General features: G+C 51.4%; 1 protein-coding gene and 1 long non-coding RNA gene across 2 annotated transcripts in view; one reads left to right on the top strand and one right to left on the bottom strand.

The window, feature by feature from the left end:
• TAF4 (TATA-box binding protein associated factor 4) overlaps window positions 1-26,901 on the top strand; it is a 74,134-nt gene that overhangs the window by 33,461 nt on the left and 13,772 nt on the right. The window contains exons 2-11 of the mRNA XM_079128832.1: window positions 13,582-13,748; window positions 15,080-15,199; window positions 17,836-17,955; window positions 18,719-18,841; window positions 20,703-20,792; window positions 21,219-21,464; window positions 23,344-23,491; window positions 23,895-24,009; window positions 25,538-25,707; window positions 26,063-26,193. Of these exons, the coding sequence (XP_078984958.1) occupies window positions 13,582-13,748; window positions 15,080-15,199; window positions 17,836-17,955; window positions 18,719-18,841; window positions 20,703-20,792; window positions 21,219-21,464; window positions 23,344-23,491; window positions 23,895-24,009; window positions 25,538-25,707; window positions 26,063-26,193 (1,430 nt within the window). The remainder of the gene's footprint in view (window positions 1-13,581; window positions 13,749-15,079; window positions 15,200-17,835; window positions 17,956-18,718; window positions 18,842-20,702; window positions 20,793-21,218; window positions 21,465-23,343; window positions 23,492-23,894; window positions 24,010-25,537; window positions 25,708-26,062; window positions 26,194-26,901) is intronic.
• On the bottom strand, window positions 15,206-16,259 carry LOC306654877. The gene is made up of 3 exons (XR_013762117.1): window positions 16,211-16,259; window positions 16,117-16,154; window positions 15,206-16,061 (listed from the first exon to the last, which is right to left on the bottom strand). It is a non-coding gene; the product is annotated as an uncharacterized lncRNA (long non-coding RNA).

Here is a 26,901-nt window from a genome sequence, read left to right as displayed (position 1 = left end):
GGTGGTGTGCTACCGACCCCACCCCATGACTTATACAAGTACAGCCGACAAGGGCCTTTTTCTTAGACTTGTGCCTTCAGGAAGCAGAGGGACTGTAACAGGATGTTCTCGTGTGCTGGTGGGCAGACAGATCTTCCCCGGAACAGTGGGAGACCTGGATTCCTGGGAATCCACGTTTGGTCCCTGCATCAGTAAGAGGCCTGGACGTCCCTGGGCTCTGTCTTCGTGGCGACTCTGCTCCACCCCGCTGTCCGCCCCACGGTGGCAGGGGCAGCTACAGTGTCATAGCCCTTCCTTCCTTCATGTGTAAAGGTTAACTTTGTGCTAGTCATGCGCCCATCTCGGAGAGCAGAGTCGTTGGAGAGAGACAGACCCCTCTTCCCGGGCTGTGCTTGTGTGCTGACCAAGCTTGTCAGCGAATCTCCTACTGCTGATGAGTGCCCTTCTGTCAACTCCAGGATCCGTGTTGGCGTGACCTGACTGCACCACTGGTGGAGCTGAGCTGCAGCGGGTACTCCGATTGCACCACCCATACGTGTCCTGTGGCTTTCCAGGTGTCAGGACCCACGTGGCACCCGTCTTGGGCCGGCCCCCCACGAAGCTGATCCTTTTCTGGGCACGCGCAACGCCTGTCCCTCCCCTCTTCTCCTGAGGTCCCCCTTGTCTCCTCTGGGTGCTGACCCTTGTTTCCTGGGTCCTGTCTTCCACTTTCTAGGCTTTCCTTGTCTCAGTGCTTATTTTGAGACCAGGTGTGCCTGAAAGAGAGACAGGTGGCCTGCTGCAGTGCTGTGCCCCTGTTGCAGTTCTGCTGGGATCTGGGGTCTCTTTCTCCAGGTGACCAGCTGGCCCTGCACTTGTGGGCCTTATGCATGGCCCAGGTGTGCACCTGCTCCCTGCCTACCTGCTGGCTGGGGCCTTCTGCTTGCGAGGGCTCTCTTTTTCTAGAGTTCTGCTGGCTTCTGTACTTTCTACTGATTCTTGGTATTTTAATACTAGAATCAGTTCTAAGGTCTTAGGCTCTCTTCTTACTGTTGGTTTTCAGGACGATCTTTGGGTTTTCTCATCCTTCTCTTTTTATTTGCTGTGTTAAACGTAAATGGTTTAATCACTTTAAAGTAAGAAGATTATCAAACTAGATAACAATTATCCAAATCTATTCTGTCTTAAGGGTCTTATTTTAAATACATAGAGACAGATAAAGTATATTATGTAGACATAATACAGGAAATAAGAAGAAATACAAAAGAACAAGAACAAATAAGAAAGAAGGTATGGTTATATTAATATCAAATAAAGTAAGCTTTAAGATAAGGAGAGAATTCTCATATTGATAAAAGGGCCAATTCATCAAGAAGACTTAACGATCCTAAATGTGTACACTTATTAACTGTACTAGTTTGCTAGGATTGCTGTTACAAAGTCCCAAAGACTGTGTGACTTCATCAACAGAAATACATTTTCTCATATGTTAGACATTTGAGACCACGAAATTGGCAGGGTTGGTTCCCTCCAAAGGCCATATTCTCCCTGATCCTTCACATCTCCTTCCTTCTGTTGTGTCTGTGTCCAAATTTCTTCTTCTTATAAGGACCCAGTAATACTGTACTAGAACCCACGCTAATGATCTCATTTTAACATTTCCCCCCCAGTACTGGGATTGAATCCAGGGGTACTCTACCACTGAGCTACAACCCCAGTCCTTTTTTTATTTTGAAACAGGGTCTTGCTGTTTATACCCGTATTATGAGATGCAGGTAAAGCTGATTGTGTGTGTGTGTGTGTTCTTTTTGCTTTTTTTTTTAAATTTTAATTTATTTTTTTTGTAAACAAATGGGATACATGTTGTTTCTGTTGTACATGGAGTAACAGCATACCATTTGCGTAATCATACATTTACATAGGGTAATGATGTTTGATTCATTCTGTTATTTTTTCCTTCCCCCCACCACTCCCATCTCTCTTTTCCCTCTATACAGTCCCTCCTTCCTCCATTCTTGCCCCCTTCCCATCCCCCATTATGTGTCATCATCCGCTTATCAGTGAGATCATTCGTCCTTTGGTTTTTTGAGATTGGCTTATCTCACTTAACATGATATTCTCCAATTTCATCCATTTGCCTGCAAATGTCATTATTTTATTATTCTTTATAGCTGAGTAATATTCCATTGTATATATATACCACAGTTTTTTTATCCATTCATCAATTGAAGGACATCTGGGTTGGTTCCACAGTCTGGCTGTTGTGAATTGAGCAGCTATGAACATTGATGTGGCTGTATCTCTGTAGTATGCTGATTTTAAGTCCTTTGGGTATAGGCTGAGGAGTGGAATAGCTGGGTCAAATGGTGGGTCCATTCCAAGTATTCTAAGAAATCTCCACACTGCTTTCCAGAGTGGCTGCACTAATTTGCAGTCCCACCAGCAATGTATGAGTGTACCTTTTTCCCCACATCCTCTCCAACACCTGTTGTTGCTTGTGTTCTTGATAATCGCCATTCTAATTGGGGTGAGATGGAATCTTAGTGTAGTTTTGATTTGCATTTCTCTTATTACTAAAGATGGTGAACATTTTTTCATATGTATGTTGATTGCTTGTACATCTTCTTCTGAGAAGTGTCTGTTCATTTCCTTAGCCCATTTGTTGATTGGGTTATTTGTATTCTTGGTGTACAGGTTTTTGAGTTCTTTATATATTCTGGAAATTAGTGCTGTATCTGAAGTATGAGTGGCAAAGATATTCTCCCACTCTGTAGGCTCTCTCTTTGCATTGCTGATAATTTCCTTTGCTGAGAGAAAGCTATTTAGTTTGAATCTATCCCAGTTGTTGATTCTTGCTTTTATTTCTTGTGCTATGGGAGTCCTGTTAAGGAAGTCTGATCCTAAGCCAACAAGGTGAAGATTTGGACCTACTTTTTCTTCTTTAAGATGCAGGGTCTCTGGTCTAATTTCAAGGTCCTTGATCTATTGTGAGTTGAGTTTTGTGCAGGGTGAGAGATAGGGGTTTAGTTTCATTCTGCTGCATATGGATTTCCAGTTTTCCCAGCACCGTTTGTTGAAGAGGCTATCTTTTCTCCATTGCATATTTTTAGCACCTTTGTCTAGTATTAGAAAATTGTATTTATTTGGGTTTGTGTCCGTGTCCTCTATTCTGTACCATTGATCTACCTGTCTATTTCAGTGCCAATACCATGCTATTTATGTTACTATTGCTTTACCATGCTATTTATGTTGGAGTTCTGGTATTGTGATACCCCCTGCTTCATTCTTCCTGCTAAGGGTTGCTTTAGTATTCTGTGTTTCTTATTCTTCCAGATGAATTTCATGATTGCTTGCTCTATTTCTGTAAGGTACACCATTGAGATTTTAATTGGAATTGCATTGACTCTGTATAGCACTTTTGGTAGTATGGCCATTTTGACAATATTAATTCTGCCTATCCAAGAACATGGGAGATCTTTCCATCTTCTAAGGTTTTCCTTAATTTCTTTCTTCAGTGTTTTGCAGTTTTCATTGTAGAGATCATTTACCTTTTTGGTTAGATGGATGCCCAAGTATTTTATTTTTTTGAGGCTGTTGCAAATGGAGTTGTTTTCCTCATTTCCCTTTCAGCTGTTTCGTCGCTTGTGTATAAAAATGCTTTAGGTTTATGTGTGTTGATTTTATAGCCTGCTATTTTGCTGAATTCATTGATGAGGTCTAGAAGTTTTCTGGAGGAGGTTTTTGGATCCCATAAATATAGAATCATGTCATCCGCAAATAGTGACAGCTTAAGTTCCTCTTTTCCTATTCGTATCCCTTTAATTTCTTTAGTCTGCCTAATTGCTCTGGCTAGAGTTTCGAGGACAATGTTGAATAGAAGTGGTGAAAGAGGACATCCCTGTCTTGTTCCTGTTTTTAAAGGGAATGGTTTCAGTTTTTCACCATTAAGAATGATGTTGGCCATGGGCTTAGCATAAATAGCCTTTACAATGTTCAGGTATGTTCCTAGTATCCCTATTTTTTCTAGTGTTTTGAGCATGAAGGGGTGTTGTATTTTGTTGAACGCTCTTTCTGCGTCAATTGAAATAATCATATGATTCTTATCCTTAAGTCTATTGACATGATGGATTATGTTTATTGATTTACGGATGTTAAACCATCCTTGCATTCCAGGGATGAACCCCACTTGATCGTGGTGCACAGTTTTCTTAATATGTTTTTGGATACGGTTTGCCAATATTTTGTTAAGGATCTTTGCATTTATATTCATCAAGTATATTGGTCTAAAATTTTCTTTCCTTGATGTGTCTATTCCTGGTTTGGATATGAGGGTGATATTAGCTTCATAGAATGAGTTCAGTAGGGTACCCTCTTTTTCTATTTCCTTGAATACTTTGAGAAGTATTGGAATGAGATCTTCTTTGAAGGTCTTGTAGGACTCGGCTGAGAATCCATCTGATCCTGGGCTTTTCTTGGATGGTAAGTTTTTAATGGCTTCTTCTATTTCATTGCTTGATATTGATCTGTTTAAATTGTGTATGTTCTCCTGGTTCTGTTTGGGAGGAGCATATGTCTCTAGAAATTTGTCAGTGTCTTCGGTAGTTTCTATTTTGTTGGAATACAGATTTTCAAAGTAGTTTCTCATTATGTTCTGTATCTCAGTGGTGTCTGTCGTGATATTTCCTTTTTCATCATGAATTTTAGTAATTTGAGTTTTTTCTGTCCTTCTCTTTGTTAGTGTGGCTAAGGGTTTGTCTATTTTGTTTACTTTCTCAAAGAACAAACTTGTTTTGTCAATTTTTTGAATAGTTTCTTTTGTTTCAATTTCATTGATTTCAGGTCTGATTTTAATTATTTCCTGTCTTCTACTACTTTTGCTGTTATTCTGTTCTTTTTCTAGGGCTTTGAGCTGTAATGTTAGGTCATTTAGTTGTTGACTTTTCATTCTTTCCTGGAATGCACTCCATGCAATGAATTTTCCTCTTAGTACCACTTTCATAGTGTCCCAGAGATTTTGATATGTTGTATCATCATTCTCATTGACCTCTAAGAATTTTTTTATCTCCTCCCTGATGTCTTCTGTTATCCACGTTTCATTCAATAGCATATTATTTAGTCTCCAGGTGTTGGAGTGATTTTTGTTTTTTATTTTGTCATTGATTTCTACTCTCAGTCCATTATGATCTGATAGAACACAAGGCAGTATCTCTGTTTTTTTGCATTTCCTAAGGGCTGCTTTGTGGCATAACATATGGTCTATTTTCGAGAAGGTTCCATGTGCTGCTGAGAAGAAAGTGAATCCGCTCGTTGATGGATGGAATATTCTATATATGTCTATTAAGTCTAGGTTATTGATTGTGTTATTGAGTTCTATGTTTTCTTTGTTTAGTTTTTGTTTGGAAGATCTATCTAGTGGTGACAGCAGTGCGTTAAAGTCACCCAGAATTATTGTGTTGTGGTCTATGTGATTCTTGAAATTGAGAAGTATTTGTTTGATGTACAGGGATGCACCGTTGTTTGGGGCATAAATATTTACTAACGTTATGTCTTCTTGATTTATGGTTCCCTTAAGCAGTATGAAATGTCCTTCTTTATCCCTTTTGACTAACTTTGGCTTGAAATCCACTTTATCTGATATAAGGATGGAAACCCCTGCTTTTTTACTGAGTCCATGTGCATGGTAGGTTTTTTCCTATCCTTTCACCTTTAGTCTGTGGATGTCTTTTTCTATGAGATGAGTTTCTTGCAGGCAGCATATTGTTGGGTCTTTCTTTTTAATCCATTCTGCCAGTCTGTGTCTTTTGATTGATGAGTTTAGGCCATTAATGTTCAGGGTTATTATTGAGAAATGATTTGTATTCTCAGTCATTTGGCTTATTTTTGATTTTTAAGTTGGCTTGGTTTCTCCTTTGAGTGGTTTTTCCCTATGGTAGTTCCTCCCTTTGCTGACCTACATTGTTGTTTTTCATTTCCTCCTCATGGAATATTTTGTTGAGAACATTCTGCAGTGCAGGCTTTCTATTTGTAAATTCTTTTAACTTTTGTTTATCATGGAAGGATTTTATTTCATCAAATCTGAAGGTTAGTTTTGCTGGGTATAGGATTCTTGGTTGGCAACCATATTCTTTCAGAGCTTGAAATACATTGTTCCAGGCCCTTCTAGCTTTTAGAGTCTGGGTTGAGAAGTTGGCTGCTATCTGTATTGGTCTCCCCCCTATATGTAATCTGATGCTTTTCTCTCGCGGCCTTCAAAATCCTATCTTTATTTTGAATGTTAGGCATTTTCATTATAATTGGTGTGGATCTGTTGCGATTCTGTGCACTTGGTGTTCTGTAAGCCTCTTGTATTTGATTTTCCATTTCATTCTTCAGGTTTGGAAATTGTTCTGATATTATTTCATTGAATAGGTTGTTCATTCCTTTGGTTTGTTTCTCTGTGCCTTCCTGAATCCCAATAATTCTTAAATTTGGTCTTTTCATGATGTCCCATAGTTCTTGGAGATTCTGTTCATGATTTCTTACCATCTTCTCTGTTTGGGCAGCTTCATTTTCAAGATTAAATATTTTGTCTTCATTGTCTGAGGTTCTGTCTTCCAAGTGGTCTAGTCTGTTGGTGATGCTTTCCATTGAGTGTTTTATTTGGTTTATTGTTTCCTTCATTTCAAGGATTTCCGTTTGTTTTGTTTTTTTTTTTTTTTTCTTTTTTTTTTTTTTTTTGAGAATCTCTACCTCTTTGTTGAAATGATCTTTTGCTTCCTGCAGGTGCTCTTTCAGCTTATTGGTATTATCATTCATTGCCTGCATTTGCTCTCTTATCTCATGCTTTGCTTCACGAATCATCTTAATCATGTATAATCTGAAGTCCTTTTCTGACATTTCTTCTAACATACTGTCATTGGATTCTATTAATATAGAATCTAGATTTGTTTGGATCATTTTCTTCTCTTGTTTTTTCATGTTGTTTATGTGTCTTCCCCTCTAGCAGTGCAGACCTGGGGTATTGCAGATTTCCCCCTATAGGCTTATAGTGGCCCTATAGGTTTCCAAAACCCTTTCTTTAAGGGGAGACCAATATTAGCAGTGCCCAATTCAGACACTATGCAATCCTAGACCAAATAGCCCCTTTGAGGACAATAACAAAATTGTCATAATAAACAGAATGGGTTCAAATATCATCTTCAGTAAAACAAACAGATTTGCAATAAGGTCTTCAGTTTCAAATGGAGGACAAAGAGGATGCAGAGGGATGTAGAATGTGGCTGTTAATGGGATAAGAAAAGAATATACAGAAGTTCTAGATAATAGAAAGGGTGAGAGTGTAATCAAAAGAAATTGATTGTTAGCATGCCAAAAAGAGAGAAAGAGACTCTGAGGGAACAGGTAAACAAAAGGAAAAGGGACCAAGAAAAGTAAAGAAATAAAAACTTAATTTTTTTTCAATAAGGAGAAAAAAGAAAATCTACTGTATAACAGTCATATAGTAATGAAACTTCTCAGTGTTCAGTAGCCTGATGCATGAGAGGTACCTGACAATGAGCTTCAAGCCTCCAGGAGGCGTCTCAGGATGGGATTTGCCCCACCTACAGATTGGAGCTCCGGCTTTCAGGATTATCCAAGATGGCCGTTCTGGCTTCGAAATGTGTTGGCAAATGGGGAGCTGCAGCTCAGGGTGTGGCCGTGGTCAGCAGGAGGTCTTGGAGGCGGGATGCGGTTGGTCAGGCAGGGGTCCTGGAGTTCGGGTGTGTTTGGTGTGGTTGTGGGATCCTGGAGGCTGGTTGCAATCAGTTCCTCTGGGGTCCTGGTGATAGGGTGCGGTCAGTTGGTCGGGGGTCCTGGCGGCAGGGAGCTGTCAGTTGATGTGAGGGCCCCAGAGGCAGGGAGTGATCGGTCGGGTTGAGGGATCCTGGAGATGGGGCTCAGTCAATCCGGCCAGGGGTCCTACGGGGCCTGGCTGTTGTCTCAAAATGGCGGCAGCCACGTGTAATCAAACCTGCAGGTACTGTGACAGTGAACTTCCAGGCAACAGCAGGCTGCTGGTGCTCCACTTGGCGGTTGGCAATCAGTTTGCTGACTGTTGTCGGACGATCGGGAGGTGAACCTCGTGTGTTGGGTGATGGATAGGTGTAAGGCAGGCAGTGGACAGGCCAGAGGCAGGCAAATTGGAGATGATAGGTGCCTGACAGTGAGCAATCTGCACTCAAAAAAGGTGTCAATATGCTGGCAGACTGCAGGTCATCATAGCAGACAAATGGGGTAAACAGCAGGGGATCGATAAGCAGCAAAAACTGCCTCACCAAGAAACAGATATCCTCTGCTTGAAACCGGAGTTACGGAAGGACAAGAATCGCAGCCTCCCTCTAGTCCGCCATCTTGGATCAGCCTCATCCTCCTTTCTTAATTCTGCTTCTCTCATTCCCAGGTCTTCTGGGAGCTCGCCTCAGCCCTGCTGACCATTCTGTGAGCTTGGACTGTGGCGTGGGTGTTCTTTGTAACTTTGAAGAGGCCATTCTTACTCACTTTTGTCACTCGGTTGCTTGGGTTCTGCATTTGGGATCCTTGCAGTGCCGGTGTTGCAGAGTAATCTTCCTTGGAGGTGACTCTGATAACAAGATAGGACCAGGCACCGTGCACACCTCCGCGCCAAGAAAGGCGGAGAACCAAATAAGTGTCAACTCAAGTGTGGAGTTCAGCTTTCTAGAACGCAGGAAGAACTACCTGGGGTCAGGGAGGGGCCACGGCAGGGACTGTGAGCCAGCATGCCTGGCTGCGGGCCTTGCCGGTGCTGGTCTCTGCTCTGTCCTTGTTACCTGTGTTTTACTGTCAAGTGGACCAGGGCTGGCACTGAGGGCCTGGGACCAGAAACCTCCACTGCCCAAAGGGCAAAGTTCTCCAGCCTGTCCTGTGTTGGGAGGAGAAGTGCCTGCTGAGGATCCCTGAGGGGCCTGTCCTCCATGGCTGGATCCACACTGCCCAGCAGATGCTTGAGCAAGAGACACCCGAGCCATGCAGGCAGACTACAGACAAAGCCCCCAAGTCATGTACTGATCTAACTGTGGGCTCCACAGATGTACCTGCCACCAGTGAGCTGATGAAGACGGGCAGGACAATCTAGAACCTGGAAGTTGAGGAGCATGTTATAAGCAGGCAGATTTGAGAGTGAAGCAAATAGAAGTTCTAGAAATGAATTATGGCAGTTAAAGTGGAATTTGGTGGCCATGTGACAGCAGTAGAGTGGACAGCTGAGACAGCCAGAGCCGAGCATAGGGAGGCTGGCACACGTAGGAGTGGACTGGCCCTCATACCACTTCTCCTGGGCACCTTTCACGCTGGGGCCAGCCAGCATGGTTTAGAGGGAAGCATACCTAGGATGTGACGCGCTCCTCGTGCTGACTCAGCTGCCCTGCCCTGCCTCTGGCTCCTGGTTCAGGGCTGGGAGGATGGAGCCGGGAAGTGTTTCCCCAAAAGCCATCAGAGTAAAGGAAGGCATAGGGCACTGCCGGGTCGGCTCTGACAGCGGCTCTGCTGCTGCAGGGTCTGGGCCAGCAAAGCAGAGGGTGGCGGGGAGGGGTCCTGCAGCTGGGTGACTGGCTTATCTGCACTTGCCGGAGGGCCCTCCGAGATGCACAGGCTCTTGGTGTGTACCGTGGCAGCACAGCCCTGGCATTTCTGACGTGCCCTGTGGGGTCCAGCCCTGTGCCTGCTCCTGCCACTCAGCAGCAGGCACAGGGCTGCAAGGGTGTGTATGGGCACAGGCTGAACTCGGAAGACTTGTCTTTTCACTGCACAGCAGCCTGGGGCTGACTCCTTGTCAGGAGATGGGAGCCCCGAGTCCTGTGGAGTGACAGGGAGCAGTCTCGCCCTCTGACGTGGGCCACTTTCCTGGTTGCTATCACCACCGCCCAGGGCTCCTTCTCCCCTGTGCCAGTTGCCCTCCCAGTCTGGGGTGGGGTGCCTGCGTTGGAGGAGCAGAGAATTGGGGAGGTGGCGAGAACTTGTCGTGGGCAGGTCAGGAGGGAGCCCTTGGCTCCAGGCCTCACACCCAGAGTTGTGCCTGGGCACCTGGGTGACGTGGATGGTGGGGGAAAGCCTGCTGCTGGAAGTGGACATTCTCAGGCTGGAAATGCCTGCTGGTTTGTTGTGCAGCTTCTGAGGCACTACATTTTGGTTTAAAACACAGTCAAGAGTGTGGATGATCAAAGGGATCAGGACCACAGTATGGTCAGGTAGGAGCACTGGGCATTCCTGAGCTCCAGTGCTTCCGGGAGGACAGGATTCATTTCTTCTTCCTGGGACCGGTGGTTGTGGGCAGAGGCCTGGGCCCTGGAAGAATTGGTGGGCCTGGGAGGGGACTGAGGGAGAAGGTCATCCCACAGCGGCAACTGCCTGTCGCTGTTCCCTCCACACTCGTGGTCTTGGAAAACTGCTGGTGGAGGGCTTTGCACTAAGTTTAAGATCTGTGTGTTCAGGATGATGAAAAGTCGGAAATTAGCTTGCATCTTCACCAAAAAGGAAGTTGTGGACAGTTGTGGATCATACATTGCGTTGTGTTTTGTAGCACTGGAAGTTATGTCCTTGAAGAATGTTCAGTGACATGGACATGCTTACCAGAAGAGCAGAGAGGACTCCAGGCTGCACGCCCACAGCAGCTCAGTCCCCTTTCTGTCACTCGTACGCCAGTGCTCACCCATGCTTAGGGAGGACCCTGAAGAGTGTTGGCTGTGTTGACCAACGTGGGGGTTCCAGGGGGCGCCTGTTTTGCTTGTGCTTCTTCTCTTTCTCAAATGTCTACAAAGAACACCTCACTCTATACTGAAAGAGAGTAAAATCACTAAAAAGGAAACCTCAGGTTGTTCTTTTGGCACCATCTGGACGTGTGATGTTTCTTGCTCTGCATGTTGACTGAGTGCACATCAAGGTCAGGAGCCTGGAGCCTTTGGGGCCCCTACCACACCCTTTCCCATGAGCCCTGAAGTGGCCTCTGAAGGGTCTTTCAGGCGGACCTATCCCCTGGCCTAGGCTGGATGAAAGGCACCCCCCGCCTATATGCTGGAGCTCTTCTCCCTTGCTGTCTGTCCCTTGCACAGGAGCAGGAAGGGCCTGGGCTGGGGATCTGTCGAGCCAGGTGGCTCTCCTCCAGGAGCTCTGGATGAAGCTGCCTGCCTGCTGGCCTGGACACCCCATTTGTGGAGTAAGGCAAGGACCACACCTGGCCAGTTGTGCACAGTGGCTGGTTCTTCCTGAGCAGCATGCACCAGGTGCCCTGTAGTTGCAGGCAGGTGACAGACAGGTGGCAAGTGGTGGCGGAGGGACTGAGGAGTGCTTTGGTATGTCGTGTGCTGCCTCCAGGTAGGGCAGGCTACTTTCCCACAGTCTTTGGTCTTAAAGTCGCCAGCTGCACTCTGGCACGAGGTGGCCTTTCTGCTGTGAGTGTGTACCAGGCAGGTCTGTTGGAAAACAGTGGTGGGAACCTGAGTCCACACACCCGGAGCCACAGTGCTCCATGCAACTGTTGGCCATCTACTCGGCTTCACAGCTGTGTCTGCCTTCTTGTCATCCATGATTGTGGTTGTGGTTGTGATGTACTGTAACCAGGAAAACACCAGATGGCCCCAGGAAGCAGCGCTGCAGGTCTGCTCACGGGTGGTGTGGTGGCCTGCATCCTCAGGTGTCCTCTTGGGTGCCTTCACACCTGGTCCTGCGTCCTTCCCTTGCTCAGGCGTTTGGGACCAGTTACGTGCGTTCTTCGTGCTGGAGATGGGCGCAAGTACGTGCTCTAAGACACGTGGGCACTTCTTGGCTGGACTTTGGATTTATCCTCCAAGTTTTGCCCTGACTGTGGCCACGTGGACCCCGTCTGCAGGTGTGCTGCCCCAGCCACAGGCACACTGGCCATGTCCGCAGTGTCTGGCCAGCATGCTGGCTGAGTCTGTAGGCTCATTTCCTGGCTAACAGTTGGCAGCATCCAAAATGCCACTTTTACTTTGTTAGAATTCTGACCACATGGCTCTTTCACCAGTGTTTTAAAATATTTCTTTGAATTTCTGTGGATGTAATTTTTTAAGTAAAAGGGCTTCTTGTTCACTGACTGCCCAGTTAACAGTTCTAAGTTGGGGTTAAAGTCATGGGCACTGTGATGCCCTCTCTGACTGCCTTGCACTGTGTGCCCCACTTGGTGAGCTCTTGGCTGGATGGGCGGTGGTCTAGACGGGGGTGCTGGATGCAGCAAATGACAATCACGAGACTCCTCTGGTTGTGTTGGTAGTCATGTTCTCCCTTGTGTCTCCTCTGTGCTCTGGCCACTCAGCTGCCTGGACACCTGGCCCGAGTGCCCTGCCTAGGAGCTGAGGTTGTGGAGAGATGTGGTCTCCCTGACTGAGCGCCAGGCCTTTCCTTGGTAGCTCCCTCTCGAGCTCTGGGTGGGAGACTGCACTGGAGTGCATGTATCAGCAGCTGGGTTCAGGCTTCTTTGATTCCAGCTTGGTTTCTTTCGAAGGGATGTTTGGAGGGATGCTCTCTTAACAGTATCAAGTGTGGCTTTTTGGGTCAAGAATCTAGAAGTGAGCCCAGGGAGAGACCCTGCTGTGGTCAAAACTCTCTGAGCTCTCTTGCGGTGACCAGACTCCAGTTTTCCCATGGCAGGGCCCAGGTTTGCTTGGCAGAGAGGCCTGCTGTGCAGGAGGCTGCAGCCTCTGTCTGTGTCCATCGCCCTCACTTTGCCCTTTCCTGGCTGGTCCATGTGAGGATGTCAGTAGTCTCCTGAAGTCAGAGGCAACCTGTGGTAGGAGAGTGAATGAAACATTTGTCAGTGTCTCTTTCTGATGTACTTATGACAGAGCTGGTTGCTGTTTTTGAGGCTATAATTAATGCCCAACCTGACTGGTGGGATTTGCTTTCCCAAGATATAGCCAAAGAACCTTGAAGGGTGAGGGGTTCTTCCTGTCCTGCCTGTGGGTCTTGGGTGTCCTGGTCAACTGTGGAACTGCACTGTTCACACCTCCCCAGAGGAGTGTACCTGTGAGGAGCAGTGGACCACTGCTCTCTTCCACGTGGTTTGAATGTTCTAGGACACGAGGTTGGGAGACTTGGGGTAGGGCTGTAGAAATGTCGGTGGCCTATTGGCGTAGCCAGTCACCCATGGCTAACAGAGGCAGGACCCCTAGCACAGCAGGCATGTTTTGGTGCCTCAGACAGAGGTGGATTGGGCAGAGTGTCCCACGGGCATAGGCCTGAGATACCAACAGAGCCAGCCCTTCCTCTGAGGCCCCGGTGGAGCTGTGAAGTTGGCGGACTCAGAACAGTGGCCTGGGCAGGTGCCCACATGGTGGAGGGTGCATGCTTGTGCAGGCACTGGCATCCGTAAAGCAGGTGGCCGCTGGGGTGGACGATGTGGCTTTGCTGCCTGGCTGCTTTGTGAGAGGCAGGCTCTGCCGCTGTTCATCCCAGGATCTTCTCTCAACCCCTGACAGTTCATCCTGACACCACCTTGCTGGCGCCTGCATGTGCTTCATGGCCTCTGTGTGTTCCTCTGCAGACCCCTGCGAGGGGCCTCCTTTACACTAGGCTGAGGAGCATTTCCTGATGCCCAGTCTCCTCTGTCCCCAGGAATGGTCCTTGTGCGGAGTGAGAATGGGCAGTTGTTAATGATCCCTCAGCAGGCCCTGGCCCAAATGCAGGCCCAGGCCCACGCCCAGGCCCAGCCTCAGAGTACCATGGCGCCCCGCCCTGCGGCCCCCACAAGTGCCCCTCCCGTCCAGATCTCCACTGTACAGGTGAGTACACGGGTCCTGCCGAGTGCGTCCCAGGCTCAGCCTGCCCCTCCCCTGCTCCCTGCCACCATGCATGCTGAGGAGGCCACGCCACAGGTCAGGCGTCCTGTGCCAGTGGGCACCAAAACTTGTGAATGCTTTCTGACCCACCATTAGGCAGGGCCTGGGATGGCACCATCTTCCTGACCCAGGGCTGTGCTGCCTCAGAGAAACCCACTCCTGCAACCAGAGCTCAGTATGACTGGCTGAGTGGGGTTGGAGCGGATACTCAGAGTCATCTGCCTGCTGGTCGTTGGCCCTTATTTCTTGCCTCCTGCAATTCGCCTTTTGGTGCCTCAGTTTCCTTCTCTGCAGAGTGGAGATCACACTAGCATATAGCTTGAGGGACTGTTGAGGGCTGAGCCACAGTCAGCAACTGAGTTGTGGAGGCAGAGCAAGGGCCGAGCAAGTCCAGGTCCCGGTTGTGGGGCAGCACGTGAGCTTCACAGGGTCGCCCCACACCTGCTCTCCGAACTGTGGACAGAACGGGACTGGTACCAAAAGCCGAGCTCCCGGCTGTGCTCTCCCAGCACCTGATGCCTTGACCAGCCCCATGATGTCCACGGGCACATGCCAGTTCCCTGCCTGTTCCCACCTGGTGCTGTGACTGTTCAGGCTGGTTGGCAGACTGGCAGCTGAAGTGGAGGAGGAGCTGTCCCCAGGGCTCTTAGCTCTGTGACTAGGCTGTGCTCTTCTGGAGTGGGTGCTGCTGTCCCATAGACATGGGTGTGCACATGCGGGAGGTAGACATCGCTCCCCAGTATCTGAAATAGCAGAGTGGCACCTTCTAGGCCAGCATGTCCTATCTCTGAGCAAGATGCACGTGGACGGCATTTGTGGCTCAGCTTTGCTGTGGACTCTGCTGCCACCGTCTGACTGTACTGTCGTTGCTGTCGGCTCTTCTCAAACCTCACTTCAGTCGGGAGGCGTCCCTGCCCTGACCTTCCCTTCCACAGCTGGCTCGAGAACCCCCCGTCAGTGGGGGTCAGCAGCACCCCAAGACAGCAGTGCCACAGCTGGGTTCCCAGATGTCTGCTTTTGTGCAGGCATCGTGTTTTGTAGGTTTTGTTAAAGAAGTCTCATGATGTTTTCAGGAGGGTCTTTGAAGAGACGCTGACCATAGGCTTTTGCCTTGACGAGAAAGCTGTAGACATGGAGACGTCACTGCCCATTGTGACTCTGCTGTGGACCCACGCGAAAGCACCAGTTAGCGTCAAGGATTGGTTTTTGTATGCAGTGGGTGGCTGTGGAATGACTTTCACCTTAGCTTGTTTTACATGACAACTTATTTTCAGGCTCCTGGCACACCTATTATTGCACGGCAGGTGACCCCAACTACCATAATTAAGCAAGTGTCTCAGGCCCAGACGACGGTACAGCCCACTACAACCCTACAGCGCTCCCCTGGGGTACAGGTAAGAGACAGCGGCCCAGTATGTCTGCAGTGGCTCTTGGGCAAAGTGTGGATTTTCTTTGCAAAGACCAGGACTTATGAATTTTATTTTGGATACCAAGTTGAATTTGAAGAGGAAGGCTCTCCAGGAGAAAGGGACTGTTCCCTGACCACCAACTCAGAATAGATCAGGGGTCATTTTTCTTTCAAGCTGCATGGAATATAACGCCAACAGCACTTGAAAAACTTCCCTCAGTGCAGAAGCATGAGTAAGATCATGGTCTTAGTAATAGTTGCCGAGACCCAGCCCTCAGGTGCCTGCAGTGAGCACCTCCTGGGTGTGCGGCTTCTGTGTGCAGTGCCTTGGTTCTCACAGTGCCCTTGTGGTCAGGATAGGGGCACTCTTCTTGTCCTGCTGGTGAGGCATTTGCGGGGGCCTGGAGGGGGCATCTTGAACATGCTCTTGGTCTCCCGGCCGGGGGCTGCTCAAGTCGTGTGCCAGCTGCTAGGCTGCACTGCCTCTGTGCACGGCCTTGGGCCTTGGCCAGTATGACAGCACAGTTCTGACATGTTCACGCAGCCCTGGTGGGTTGTTTGTTTCTAAATAGTGTTTTAGACTGTGGGAGGGGAGAGTGCTCTGCAGATGTTGGTTCAGCTGGTGTGTTGATGCTCCTCACAGACGAACCTCTGGCTTCACCTAAGAAGAGGGTCTGTGTGGCAGCCTAACTGGCTCCTGTTACAGAGGCAAGGAACAGTCTGGCCAGGGAGGCACACCTGGGTTAGGATGCACACTTGGGTGGGGAGACACACACCTGGCCAGGGAGGCACACTTGGGTAGGGATACACACTTGGATGAGGAGGTACACCTGGGTAGGGAGGCACACCTGGGTAGGAAGTCATACACCTGGGTAGGGAGGCACACCTGGCAGGAAGTCATACACCTGGGTAGGGAGGCACACTTGGGTAGGGATGCACACCTGGGTAGGGAGGCACACTTTGGTGAGGAGGCATACACCTGGGTAGGGCGTCACACACCTGGGTAGGGAGGTATACACTGGCCAGGGATGCAGACTTGGGTAGGGAGGCATACACCTCGGTAGGGAAGCATACACTTGGGTAAGGAGGCACACTTGGGTAGGGATGCACACTTGGGTGAGGAGGCACACCTGGGTAGGGAGGCACACACCTGGGTAGGGAGGCACACACCTGGGTAGGGAGGCATACACCTGGGTAGGGCATCATACACCTGGCCAGGGGTGCACACCCGGACAGGGAGTCAGCACTCTGTTCCGTCAGGTGGGAGCAGCTGGACGGAGGTGGCTGAGTCTTTCCTGGTCTCATGCCTGGGGGTGTCCACAGTCTTAGGGCCCTGCAGCATTGATGCTGAGGGCAGCACCTGCCCACTTACCTGTGGTCCTCATAGCAGTGTTGCCCTGGGGGGACAGGGTGAGGGGACTCTAGTGCAGCCTGGCCCTGGGGCTCCTTGTTCTCTCCGAGCACATCCCTAGTTCCTGTTGGTGGCTGCAGGGGCTGAAAACAGGTGGAAGAGCAGCTCTGTCCTAGGAGCCGAGAGCAGCTTCCCACGAGGTGCTTTTGACCCCCAGTCCATCTGGTGGGCACATCTGCCTTTCACTCTGGTGATTTTCTGAGAAGGGAGTGAAGCTCTTGATTGAGCTCTTGTATCAGGTTTAGTGAAGACAGGCTTATTGAAGGAGGAGATGTGTCCGGACACCCTGGGGGGATGTGCTGCAGGTCCCAGCAGGCACACGGGTGACGCCCAGCCGTCTGCACTCTCCTGCTGGCTGCTGGGTCTGCTCTTGCACGTTCTCTTTGTGGATGTGTTGCTTGGTGGTTTCCAGTAGCGAGGGCACTAGTTGTCTGTGTGACAGAAGCCTGCGCGGAAGGCCTCACCTGCCCTGTTCTGCACTCCAGCTGCAGGGTAGCCCTGGGCCACCCTGGCATCTGGCAGCTTCCCGAGGAGCAAGGACTTGGCCAGCTGAGGACTTGGCCTTGCACTGCCCTCTGCCTTCAGAAAAGAGCAGTGTTTCAAATGTTGGAGGGATAAGATATTGACAGCTAGATTTATAAAATGATAAAGCACTGATTAAAAAATCAGTCAATATTTGCATCATGGTCATTCATGTAAATAGAAATCCTGGGAGTTTAGTGATGTGAGGCCCATGGTTGGAGCTGTCGTGTGAAGTCTGGCTTCCTGTTTGCTTGGCATGTGTTCCTTTGTCTGACAGAGCTGCCCTTGCCCAGCAGTAGCACAGTGTGTCGGTATCCTGTGCCCCCTCGTGGAGAATGGAGGAGCTGGGCTGGTGTTGGGGGGAGCAGGTCTGTGCCCCCGTGTGTTTTGTGGCCGGCACTGTGTGCGGCTGTGGTTGAGAAGTGTTCCCTTCGTCCTCTGAGCTGACTCACGCTGCCACCATGTGCCTTGTCCTGGTGCCTCCTGGCTCTTGGCGATGGCGACACCCTGACAGTTCTAGATACAGGTGGGAGGTGCAGTTCCCCATGCCGGGGGCTGCAGGTGTGAGTCCTGCCAACATGGCCCCAGCTGCTGGGACTCACCTGCAGGAAGCCTTTTCTTAGCCAGCTTTGGGCATGGGAGGCACTCACCTGTGGGAGGCACTCACCTCCTGCTTTGGACTCTTGCAGCCTCAGCTGGTCCTGGGCGGCTCTGCCCAGGCAGCTTCACTCGGGACGGCCACAGCTGTACAGGCAGGGGCACCTCAGCGCACGGTCCCAGGGGCGGCTAGCACCTCCACAGCTGCCACGGTAAGATCGCTTCTCCTTGGTTCTCCTGGCACCACCTACGGCCCACCAACCAGAAACTGGGTTTTGAGATGGCCCTGGGTCAGTCCCAGATTGCTGGCTGGTATGCAGAGTTCCCATGTCCCATTCCTGCCCACCTGAAGTGCTGGACAGAGAGACCCTGCAGCTGTAGAAGCTTGAGGGCCTGGGCTTTGTTGTCCTCTCTGCCTCCATGGGGGGGGCTTGAGGGAAGGGGCCCAAGTCTTTCCACTTGAGGTTTCAGGCAGTGCAGACTGGGAATGGCAAAAGCCCCCGCAGGCACGTTGGAGAAGGCGATGTGGCCCCAGGGCCCTGCAGGTTGTAGAACAGCCCTGCGGTCCGTGCATTTGCACCTGGACTGGGCAGCTGGCGTGGTGCCTTAGAACCTGCTTCCTCCTGCTTCTTTGCTAAGTACTTTCCATGGATTATAGTGGCTGCCTCAGAGTTGGTGCCTGTGTGGGGACAGGCATCAGTCCCTCTTGATGGTGAGCAGCAGCAAGATAAACGTACTAGTGGCTTCATCTTGTCACGCTCTGGTTGCTTCTCAGTTGCCTTCCTGGAAGGGATTCCTGGGCCACATGAGAGGCAAATGTGTGCCCGGGGTGGAGCTGTGCCCAGCAGCAGGCCCTGAAAGCAGCTTAGAGTCGACATTTAGGTGTCTGTTCTGCCTGTGCACATTTTAGTTTAACCAGAGGCTACGGTGAAAATCTTCAATGACTTTTTAACACATCTTTTTATTCGAATCCAGGAAACCATGGAAAATGTGAAGAAATGTAAAAACTTTCTGTCTACGTTAATAAAACTGGCTTCATCTGGTAAACAGTCCACAGAGACAGCAGCGAACGTGAAAGAACTAGTGCAGAACTTACTGGTAAGGAGCTTGCGCGTGAGTCTTCATGCTGGTGTGAGGAGTACGCGGCAGCTGTGCCTACTGTTGGGTGTGCCCGGGGCTCTGCAGCATCCCGTGTGCAGGGCCAGCACTCTGACCTCTCCTGTTTTTTGGAGAGGGACATGATGGAGCCCTTCTCAGAGCAGGACTGCGTGACAGCTCAGGAGGAAGAGCGGGAGGGAGCGTGCACCTCCTGGACGTACTGCTCAGGGGTCTGCCTGCTGTTCTTCCCTTCCCTCTTGGTTCAGCTTTTAAATGGAGAGTTTCAAGCACTTCACCAAGTGAGAGTAGCACCCCTGCAGCTGTACCTGCCCTTGCCACCTCCCGTGCTCTCATGCCTTGATTGCCCAGGGCATGGGCACAGTGGCACATGCGGGTGTCCTCTTGCTGTGTGTGTGGCCAGTGCCCTCTCCCAGCTGTCTGTAAAAACAGATGTTTTATTTTAGCCAACCATTAAAGTCAGGGTGAGCACTAGGCCGTGTGTGTAGTTAACGCTCGGGACCTGAGCACCCCCTTTCTCCGGCTCTTGTTTCTTTCCTTGTGATTTCTTTTTGAGGAAACTGGTTGTTGAACATCTGGACTTTTGGAGTCCTGCATTTTTTTTTCTGCTGGTGGAGTTTGTTGGCCCAGCCTGGGAGCCTGCTGCTGGACTGCTGAGCCTCTCTGTCCCAGAGAGGGCTGCAGGGCTCGATCCACCAGCCGCAGCACTGCAGCCGTGTTGGCTGTCCTTCCCCACCTGCGGCTGCTCTTCGCTCCTTAGCTGTCTCTGGCAGCTGCCTCCAGAGCACTGTACCCTTCTCAGGGCCGCAGTAGCCCCTTCCAGTCTTTCTCACATGACCTCTTTGCAACCCAGGGTGCTGCTGGCCGCCCCCTCTGACCTGTCACTTAGGGTGTGCTTGGCTACCAGCAGTGAGTAACCTTGAGTAGGAGTGATTCACAGCAGGAGGGGCTCTTCCTCCTGTGACAGTCCCACTGCTCACCCCCCATGCCACATCTGGCTGCTGGTGCCTCTGCTCTGGCAGGAGAACCAGTGTCCCCCAGAAACCTCCCTTAGTCATCGCATCTGTCCCCAAACCCTGAGTCAGGTGACTGCCTCTTCTCCTTGACTTACAAGTGTCAGGCCCCAGATTTCCACTCTGACAGGTCCTCTTGAGAGCCCACCTTTGCTCTACTCACTGCCACCTGTAGTCCAGGCTCTGCCAGCCCTGGGAAGATGTAGTAGCATTACCAGGCCTTTGCCGACCCCTCTGCCCACCCCTCAGGCTTCGGTCCATGCACTAGCATAGCAGAAATGTGCATGAGATCTAGTTCCTGCCCATTTGGCTGGACTTCCTGGCCTTTATACAAAACTGTCTTAGAAATTTCTGGAGTAGAATTGTCCCGATCTCCTCTTCTGGGCCCTCATGCTGCTCCTCTGGTGCCATGCAGGAGTAAGCACATAACTGGTCTCTCCTGACGGGCCCCTGACCCTTCCTGGGCTGCCGCCATCTGCATGGCCTGGGGCACCCCGTGCTCACTGCAGTGGCTGTGATAATGAGGTTGTCTCAGGCTCATCTGTCTCCCCACAAAATGCCTGGCATCCAATCGGTTTGGGGTAAACACTGAGTGAAAACAGTTGTCGAGTAAGAAACTTGTGAAAGAGCCAAGACGTGGACACGAACCTAGCTAGCCAGAGACGTGGCTGAGTCCTGGATGGACACCTGCCCTGAGCACGTGGAAGCCTTTGTTGGCTGTGTGTGTCACGCCGACTCCCTGGCTGCTGCCAGAGCAGAGCGATGTGGCGTAAGATGCGTGTGCCAGCAGGTACCTTCAGTGCAGGGTCCATGTGGATTTTATTTTTAAGGATGGGAAGATTGAAGCTGAAGACTTCACTAGCAGGTTATACCGAGAACTCAATTCTTCACCTCAACCTTACCTCGTGCCTTTCCTGAAGGTGAGTTAAAGCCTTGGCACCTGCAACAGGGACAGAAAGTCAGTTCTGATCTGAGGAGCTTTCCATAACCCTGAGCCTGAAGCTGGCCTCACCATCCTACTGCACCTGGGTGGAGAGAAGGGTCCCTGCTTCCCAGAAAGGGGGAGGCTTCACCAAATAGGAGAGGTTGTCTTTGATAACTGTTGCCGGCATCACATTTTAAGGCTTTCCAAAACTACTGTTTTTTTAAAAAATAAGTTTTAGCCAGTTCTTAGCAAGAACAACCCTGCTTGAGGTGAGGTGGGGGATCAGTGACGGGCCCCCAGCACCTGCTCATGTCCCCACAGGGCCCTCCACCTGTCTTATTTAGCTGGAAGGTGTATCTGGGTTTAAAAAGCAACCCCGTCCCTTGAGCTGCCCCCTGACTCATGTTATCTGTCCCCGCAGAGGAGCTTACCCGCCTTGAGACAGCTGACCCCCGACTCCGCGGCCTTCATCCAGCAGAGCCAGCAGCAGCAGCCGCCCGTCTCGCAGGCCACCACTGCGCTCACAGCCGTGGTGCTGAGCGGCTCCGTGCAGCGCACGGCCGGCAAGACGGCTGCCTCCGTGAGCAGTGCCCTGCAGCCCCCCGTCATCAGCCTCACGCAGCCCACACAGGTGGGCCCTGGCAAGCAGGCACAGTCTGCACCGCTGGTATGAAGGTGCCAGCCTTGCTGGTCCTCCGCAGGGCCTACCCGTGCTCCTGCTGGCTTCTTAAGGCAGCCACAGCTCAGCCCTTTCTTTGGGCAGGTGGGGAAGCACCCTTTGGCAAGAAGCGTGGGTATTCTTTCCAGGAGTCAAAACACAAGCCAGCAGCAGGGGCCCTGCCTTCTGTGTGCTGCTTCCCGGTCAGTGGAAAGAAGCTTATTGGCACGGGCACACCCACCAGCTCCTTACATGGGGTTCAGTGTGTGTCTTTTAGGTGGGTGCTTTGGTTGGGAATGGCCTGAACCTAGGGAACCTTGGCATTGGATGAGGGGCCGGAGATGGGATGAGCTCTCATCTTTACAGGGTGGCCGGCTGGTGGCACTGATGTGGTCTGGTGATGCTCGGGTAAAGCTGGACTGCCGACGGACGGCTGGTCCTTTACAGAGTTGAGCTGGCCCCCAGCTTCCGTCTTGAGGTCGCACTCTTCCACCAGAGCAAGGACGGCTTCTGTGGGAGCTTCGTCCTGAAGTCCTTCCACTGTAGCAGAGAGGACTCATCAGAGTAGGAAGGCAGTTTGTTCTGGCAACTCCAGAAGCAGTGGATGGTGCTGCCGTGAGCAGGCTCCCCGTCCTTGTGGCAGGCTGTATTCTTGAAGGAGGCGGTCAGGCTCACTCGCCGCTTGGTGTTTGCATTTGGTGGGCCTTCCTGCTGAGAAGGGGGTAAGGGATGGAGAAAGGGCAGTGGGCAGGTAGGGCTGAAGGTCACCTGTGAAGGTAGGGCTTTCCTCTGCCCCTGTGGCACCTTGGGTAGGGATTGCTGTGTCCTCTGCTGTCATGATCTGTAAGGATGGAACCAGCCCAAAGGGCGAGTTCTGTTGAAGGAAAACTTTGTGGGCCTTCCTCCTTTGTTGGGAAGTTCTGGCCTCTGACCTTCCATTGTGCCAGTGGCATTGTGGACTTTCTTCTTGGAAGTATGCTGTGTTCAGCAATAGGGCTGCAGTCTGCGTGCAGCTGACTGGTCGGGATTTGATCCATTTCTGACACCAAGGTCTGAAGTGGTGGCGACGCAGGGGCTCAGTGGGGGTGCTTTCCTGGGGCTTGGCAGGCTCCTTAGTGGAGCTGCTTGGGACTCAGCCTGTCTGGTGTGAACCTGCACATTTCCTTGCAGAAATGGTTCAGGTGTGGGCCTTTAACCCAGCCCCCAACCATCATTCCCAGTGACTGCCTCATGTCACAGTGTGCACACACCAGAGTCATCTAGCCAAACACCCAACCCCAAAGGTTTGCAGCAAGGCCATATAGACCTGAGCTTTGTGTCTCTGCACCCCTGCTTTCTGGGGTAGGGTCCACAGTACAGGAAGTGGTCAGTACTTCGAGTTCTGGAGCCTGCTGTGTAGCTGCAGATGACAGGGTCAGACAGTAGAGCTGGCCAGAGCCTAGAGTATGGGGACTTGCCTAAGCATAGCCTGTTGGGTTAGTGAGAGGGAAGAGGCTGCGCTGAGAGCAGCAAAGCCACGTTTGGGGAGGAGCTCAGCCTCAGCCCAGTACAGAAGCTGTTCATCTCAGAAAACTTAGAGGAACACCGTTGACTTGCGGCCACCAGGCAGCAGTGTCACTTGGCTGAGTTCAGCAGACTGCCCCACTGCTGCCCTGCAGGTCTGGCCTTGACCCACACAGCCTGGGCAGTGTCTTGGTTCCCCCCCCGCCGCCTGTGGTCCTGAGGAGGCCATGTGCAGACCGCTAGCCTGGCTCTGGGGCCAGCTTCTGCAGTGCTGGGCTGAGGCTCACGAGGTCTTTGTAGAGCTTCTCCATGGGTGGGGTGGGACTCTGTTCTTGGAAGTGTGCTCACACTGTGCTCACCTTGTGCTCTGCTGGCTCTGCCCCAGGTGATCCAGCAGCCCCCGAAGCCAGGAGCCCTGATCCGGCCCCCGCAGGTGACCTTGACCCAGACACCCATGGTCGCCCTGCGGCAGCCTCACAACCGGATCATGCTCACCACTCCCCAGCAGATCCAGCTGAACCAGCTGCAGCCAGGTGAGGGCAGGGCCAGCCTCAGTGGGCCAGCCTCAGTGTGCAGCCTCACACTGTTGTGGGGAGTGCGGCATCAGGCTCAACATTTTAGATACATACTTGAGTGGTGGCATCTGTGACACAGTCTTCGCCACCACCAGTTTGCTTTTGAAGATGACCTGTGTCAGTCTCTCTTCTGAGACTGGGTCCCACCTTGTTGCCTGGCTAGTCCTGGTGTGGGCGATCCTGGGCCTCTGGGCAGACGCACACTGCCTTGCTGCCTGGGCACTACTGCACCCAGGGGAATGGCTGGACTCCATCGCAGCCTGCAGCTCTGAGCATGTCGGCGGCCCTCCCTGGAGCCTGTGGAGACTGAGGTCGGCTGCGCCTCTGCTGACGGCCTCGCGCTCCTGTCCTTGCTCTGCAGTCCCGGTGGTGAAGCCTGCTGTGTTACCTGGAACCAAAGCCCTTCCTGCCGTCACCGCACAAGCAGCAGCCGCGCAGAAAAACAAGCTCAAGGAGCCTGGGGGAGGTTCGTTTCGGTAAGGATGAGCCTGAGCGTCCTGGGAGACCACAGAGGAGAGAGCCCTGCGCCTTCCACCAGCCCTCGGGGCTCCCATGGGAGCCATATCCGCGAGGATGTCCCTTCCGCCTCATCCTGGCCTCACATCTGTAGGAGCATCAGCTGGGAGGCTTGCTTCCGCCCTGAGCGCTGGCTGGCTGGCACTGGTGCCAGCAGACAGCATTTTCAGCCTGCCTTGGCCGGTGCTCCTGGTTTCCACCATTGGAACAGCACCAGGCCAGGTGCTCACAGAGCTTCACGGGGCTTCACTGCCTTGGTCTCTGAAGAGGGCCAGTCTGAGCATCTCCTGGAGGCACGGAGGTTCTCTCGGGATGTGCGCTAGAGCTATAAGCTAACCTTCACTGTGACCAAGCAGTATGGCGCTGCCCCTTCCCAGGTGCTTCAACCCTCAAACCATCAGGGATGCAAGGTCAGGCAGCTCCACTGGCCCAGCAGGGGTGCTCGTCCTCTGATGGGAAAGGGAGGATGACCAGTACTGCAAGAATCAGAACAGTCAGTGAGCCGCTCTCCTGCGTGCCTTGTCTTGCTCTCTAGGAGGGAGCTGGAGGTACAGCAGAGGGGACAAGCTGCAGACAGCCAGTGGCCTTGGCACAGGATTGACTCATGCCTGTAGGTCCTGGCGGGGGCCTAGCACGTGTCGGGGTGTATGTCTGCTGCTTGGATCTTGTCCTCTGAGAGCTGTTCTCTCTCGAAGGGTTGAGGGCTCCTTAAGAGAGAGGCCTACTCAGGACTGGGTGGGAAGAAGGACTGAACAGAGGCCACCTGCCCCATCAGAGCAGGGCTCAGGCCGAGGGCACAAGCTAGCTGGGATGCCTCTCTTGGTGGCCAAAGCCAGGGCTGTGAAATAGCCGAGGGCTACTCTCAGGCAAGATGGAACCAGGACCCGCGCAGAAACCAGACGCTGGGTGGAGTGTGATGGGGTGGAGGGTTGGGGCCAGCATTCAGCTTCAGAGGGCCTCCCTGCCAGGTGCCCGTCACCTGGGGAGGCACCACGCTACTCCTCATTTCCAGATGGGTATCAAGCTGAACGCTCCTGGAATGGTGGTCGTGTGTGGGTGGGTCTGAGGGGCTGGTGACTGCAGGTGTCCAGGTAGTGGGACGTCAGGTGGGCAGCTCTCTCAACATGGGAGTTTTTGGTCTCTTCCGCTGTTTCTGAGAGCCTGTGCTTGTTTTTTAAAAAAATTAATGTTGGTAAGTTTTTTAAAAAAAGGAAGATTTCACATGGTACAAAACCTTCAAAGGAATTGGTTTTTGCCGTCTCTGGATGTGACTTGGACTGTGGTCGAGTCTCCTGCACAGCCAGTGCAGCCTCTAGCTCAGCTCTAGCCTTGTGCTTCTCTGAGTAAGGGAAAGGCTCCTCCTTGAGAAGACGGGATCCAGCCAGCAGCTCCTTGTCCCCCTGCCTGCTGCTGCCAAGTCAGAGCCACCTCAGTGCTGCTCCTATCGACTTCCTGTGGAGCGGGAGTGACCCTTCCCCCTTTTCTCAGGGACGACGATGACATTAATGATGTTGCGTCAATGGCTGGAGTAAACCTGTCGGAAGAAAGTGCAAGGATACTGGCCACAAACTCTGAGTTGGTGGGCACACTGACGCGGTCCTGTAAGGACGACACCTTCCTCCTCCCTGCGCCGTTACAGAGAAGGATATTGGAAATAGGTGAGTGCTCCAGGGCCGCCACCAGGACCCCTAGAGTCCACCTGTGGGTTTGGTGCACTCTGTGCCTTTGATGGGGACTCGGCACATTGCTCTGCGCAGCTGCTCCGTGGGCGTATGGGTGCAGGTGAGCACACCTGAGCCTGGGCCTGAGGTTTGCCTGGGCCGTGACCTCCCTGTGGCCGATGGCAACGGTTCTCAGGTAGATGACCGTCCTCCACACGCTGTCTACCTGGGCTGCCCCTGAGTGCACAGAGCAGTATCGGAGGATAAGAGAAGAGACAGTGGAGTAGCGAACACAGGAAGATGTGCAAGTGATTTTTAAATGCTTTCTTTTTTTTTTTTGCCTGCTCTGTAGGTAAAAAGCACGGCATAACGGAATTACATCCAGACGTAGTAAGTTATGTATCCCATGCCACACAGCAAAGGCTACAGAATCTTGTAGAAAAAATATCTGAAACGGCTCAGCAAAAAAACTTCTCCTATAAGGTAATGGGGCCGTTTTCCTGAGGAGAATGTCTTTCTATTGTCGACCCCTGACCATCCAGGCTGTCTGGAAGCTGTCTGTCCACACCAGGCAGAGGGTGGCGGTGTCCCCAGTGTCCTGTGTACCTTTGCATTTATTTTCTTAGCCACTTGGGGTTCTCAGGTGCTTTGTAGACCTGGGCTCGGACAGAAGGCCAGGGAGCTGTGGGAGGATGCTCTGACGGGAAGGTCCCGTGGAAGGTGGACCCGCAGCTTTGAAATCATAGGGTCTTTGCCCTTCCTCAGTCCCGGCTCCCAGAACCTGCAGGTGCCAGGCCCTTCTCCTGGGCCTTGAGCTGAGCCTGCAGGCTGTCAGAAGGCTGCAGTTGTATCTTCGTAAGCAAGTGTTCAAGGCAGAATATGCCTCCCTTTTTAGCAGTCACACAAGTGGCCAGCAGCTGGGCGAGGCAGGCGCTGCACACTCCTTTGGCCAGCCAGGGTTGGCATCCTCAGAACAATGTTTGGAAGCAACACTCTCAGCCACTGTTATCTTAAAATGTTTCCGTGTTACTGCAGAAAATTTAAAATGCTTAAAACGAAGTCAGATGATATCAGTGTATAAAACAAACTATCCCAAGAGGCCCCAAAATAAGCAATATGAGACTTCACCCTGATGGTGGGCAGGTGAAGTCATCCAGGGAGATGAGAGGAGGCCGTGTCCACTGCTGCGTG

Source organism: Sciurus vulgaris (assembly GCF_902686455.1).
Source record: "Sciurus vulgaris genome assembly, chromosome: 2".
NCBI classification, from domain to species: domain Eukaryota; kingdom Metazoa; phylum Chordata; class Mammalia; order Rodentia; family Sciuridae; genus Sciurus; species Sciurus vulgaris.
This window is presented reverse-complemented; position numbering and strand designations above follow the sequence as displayed.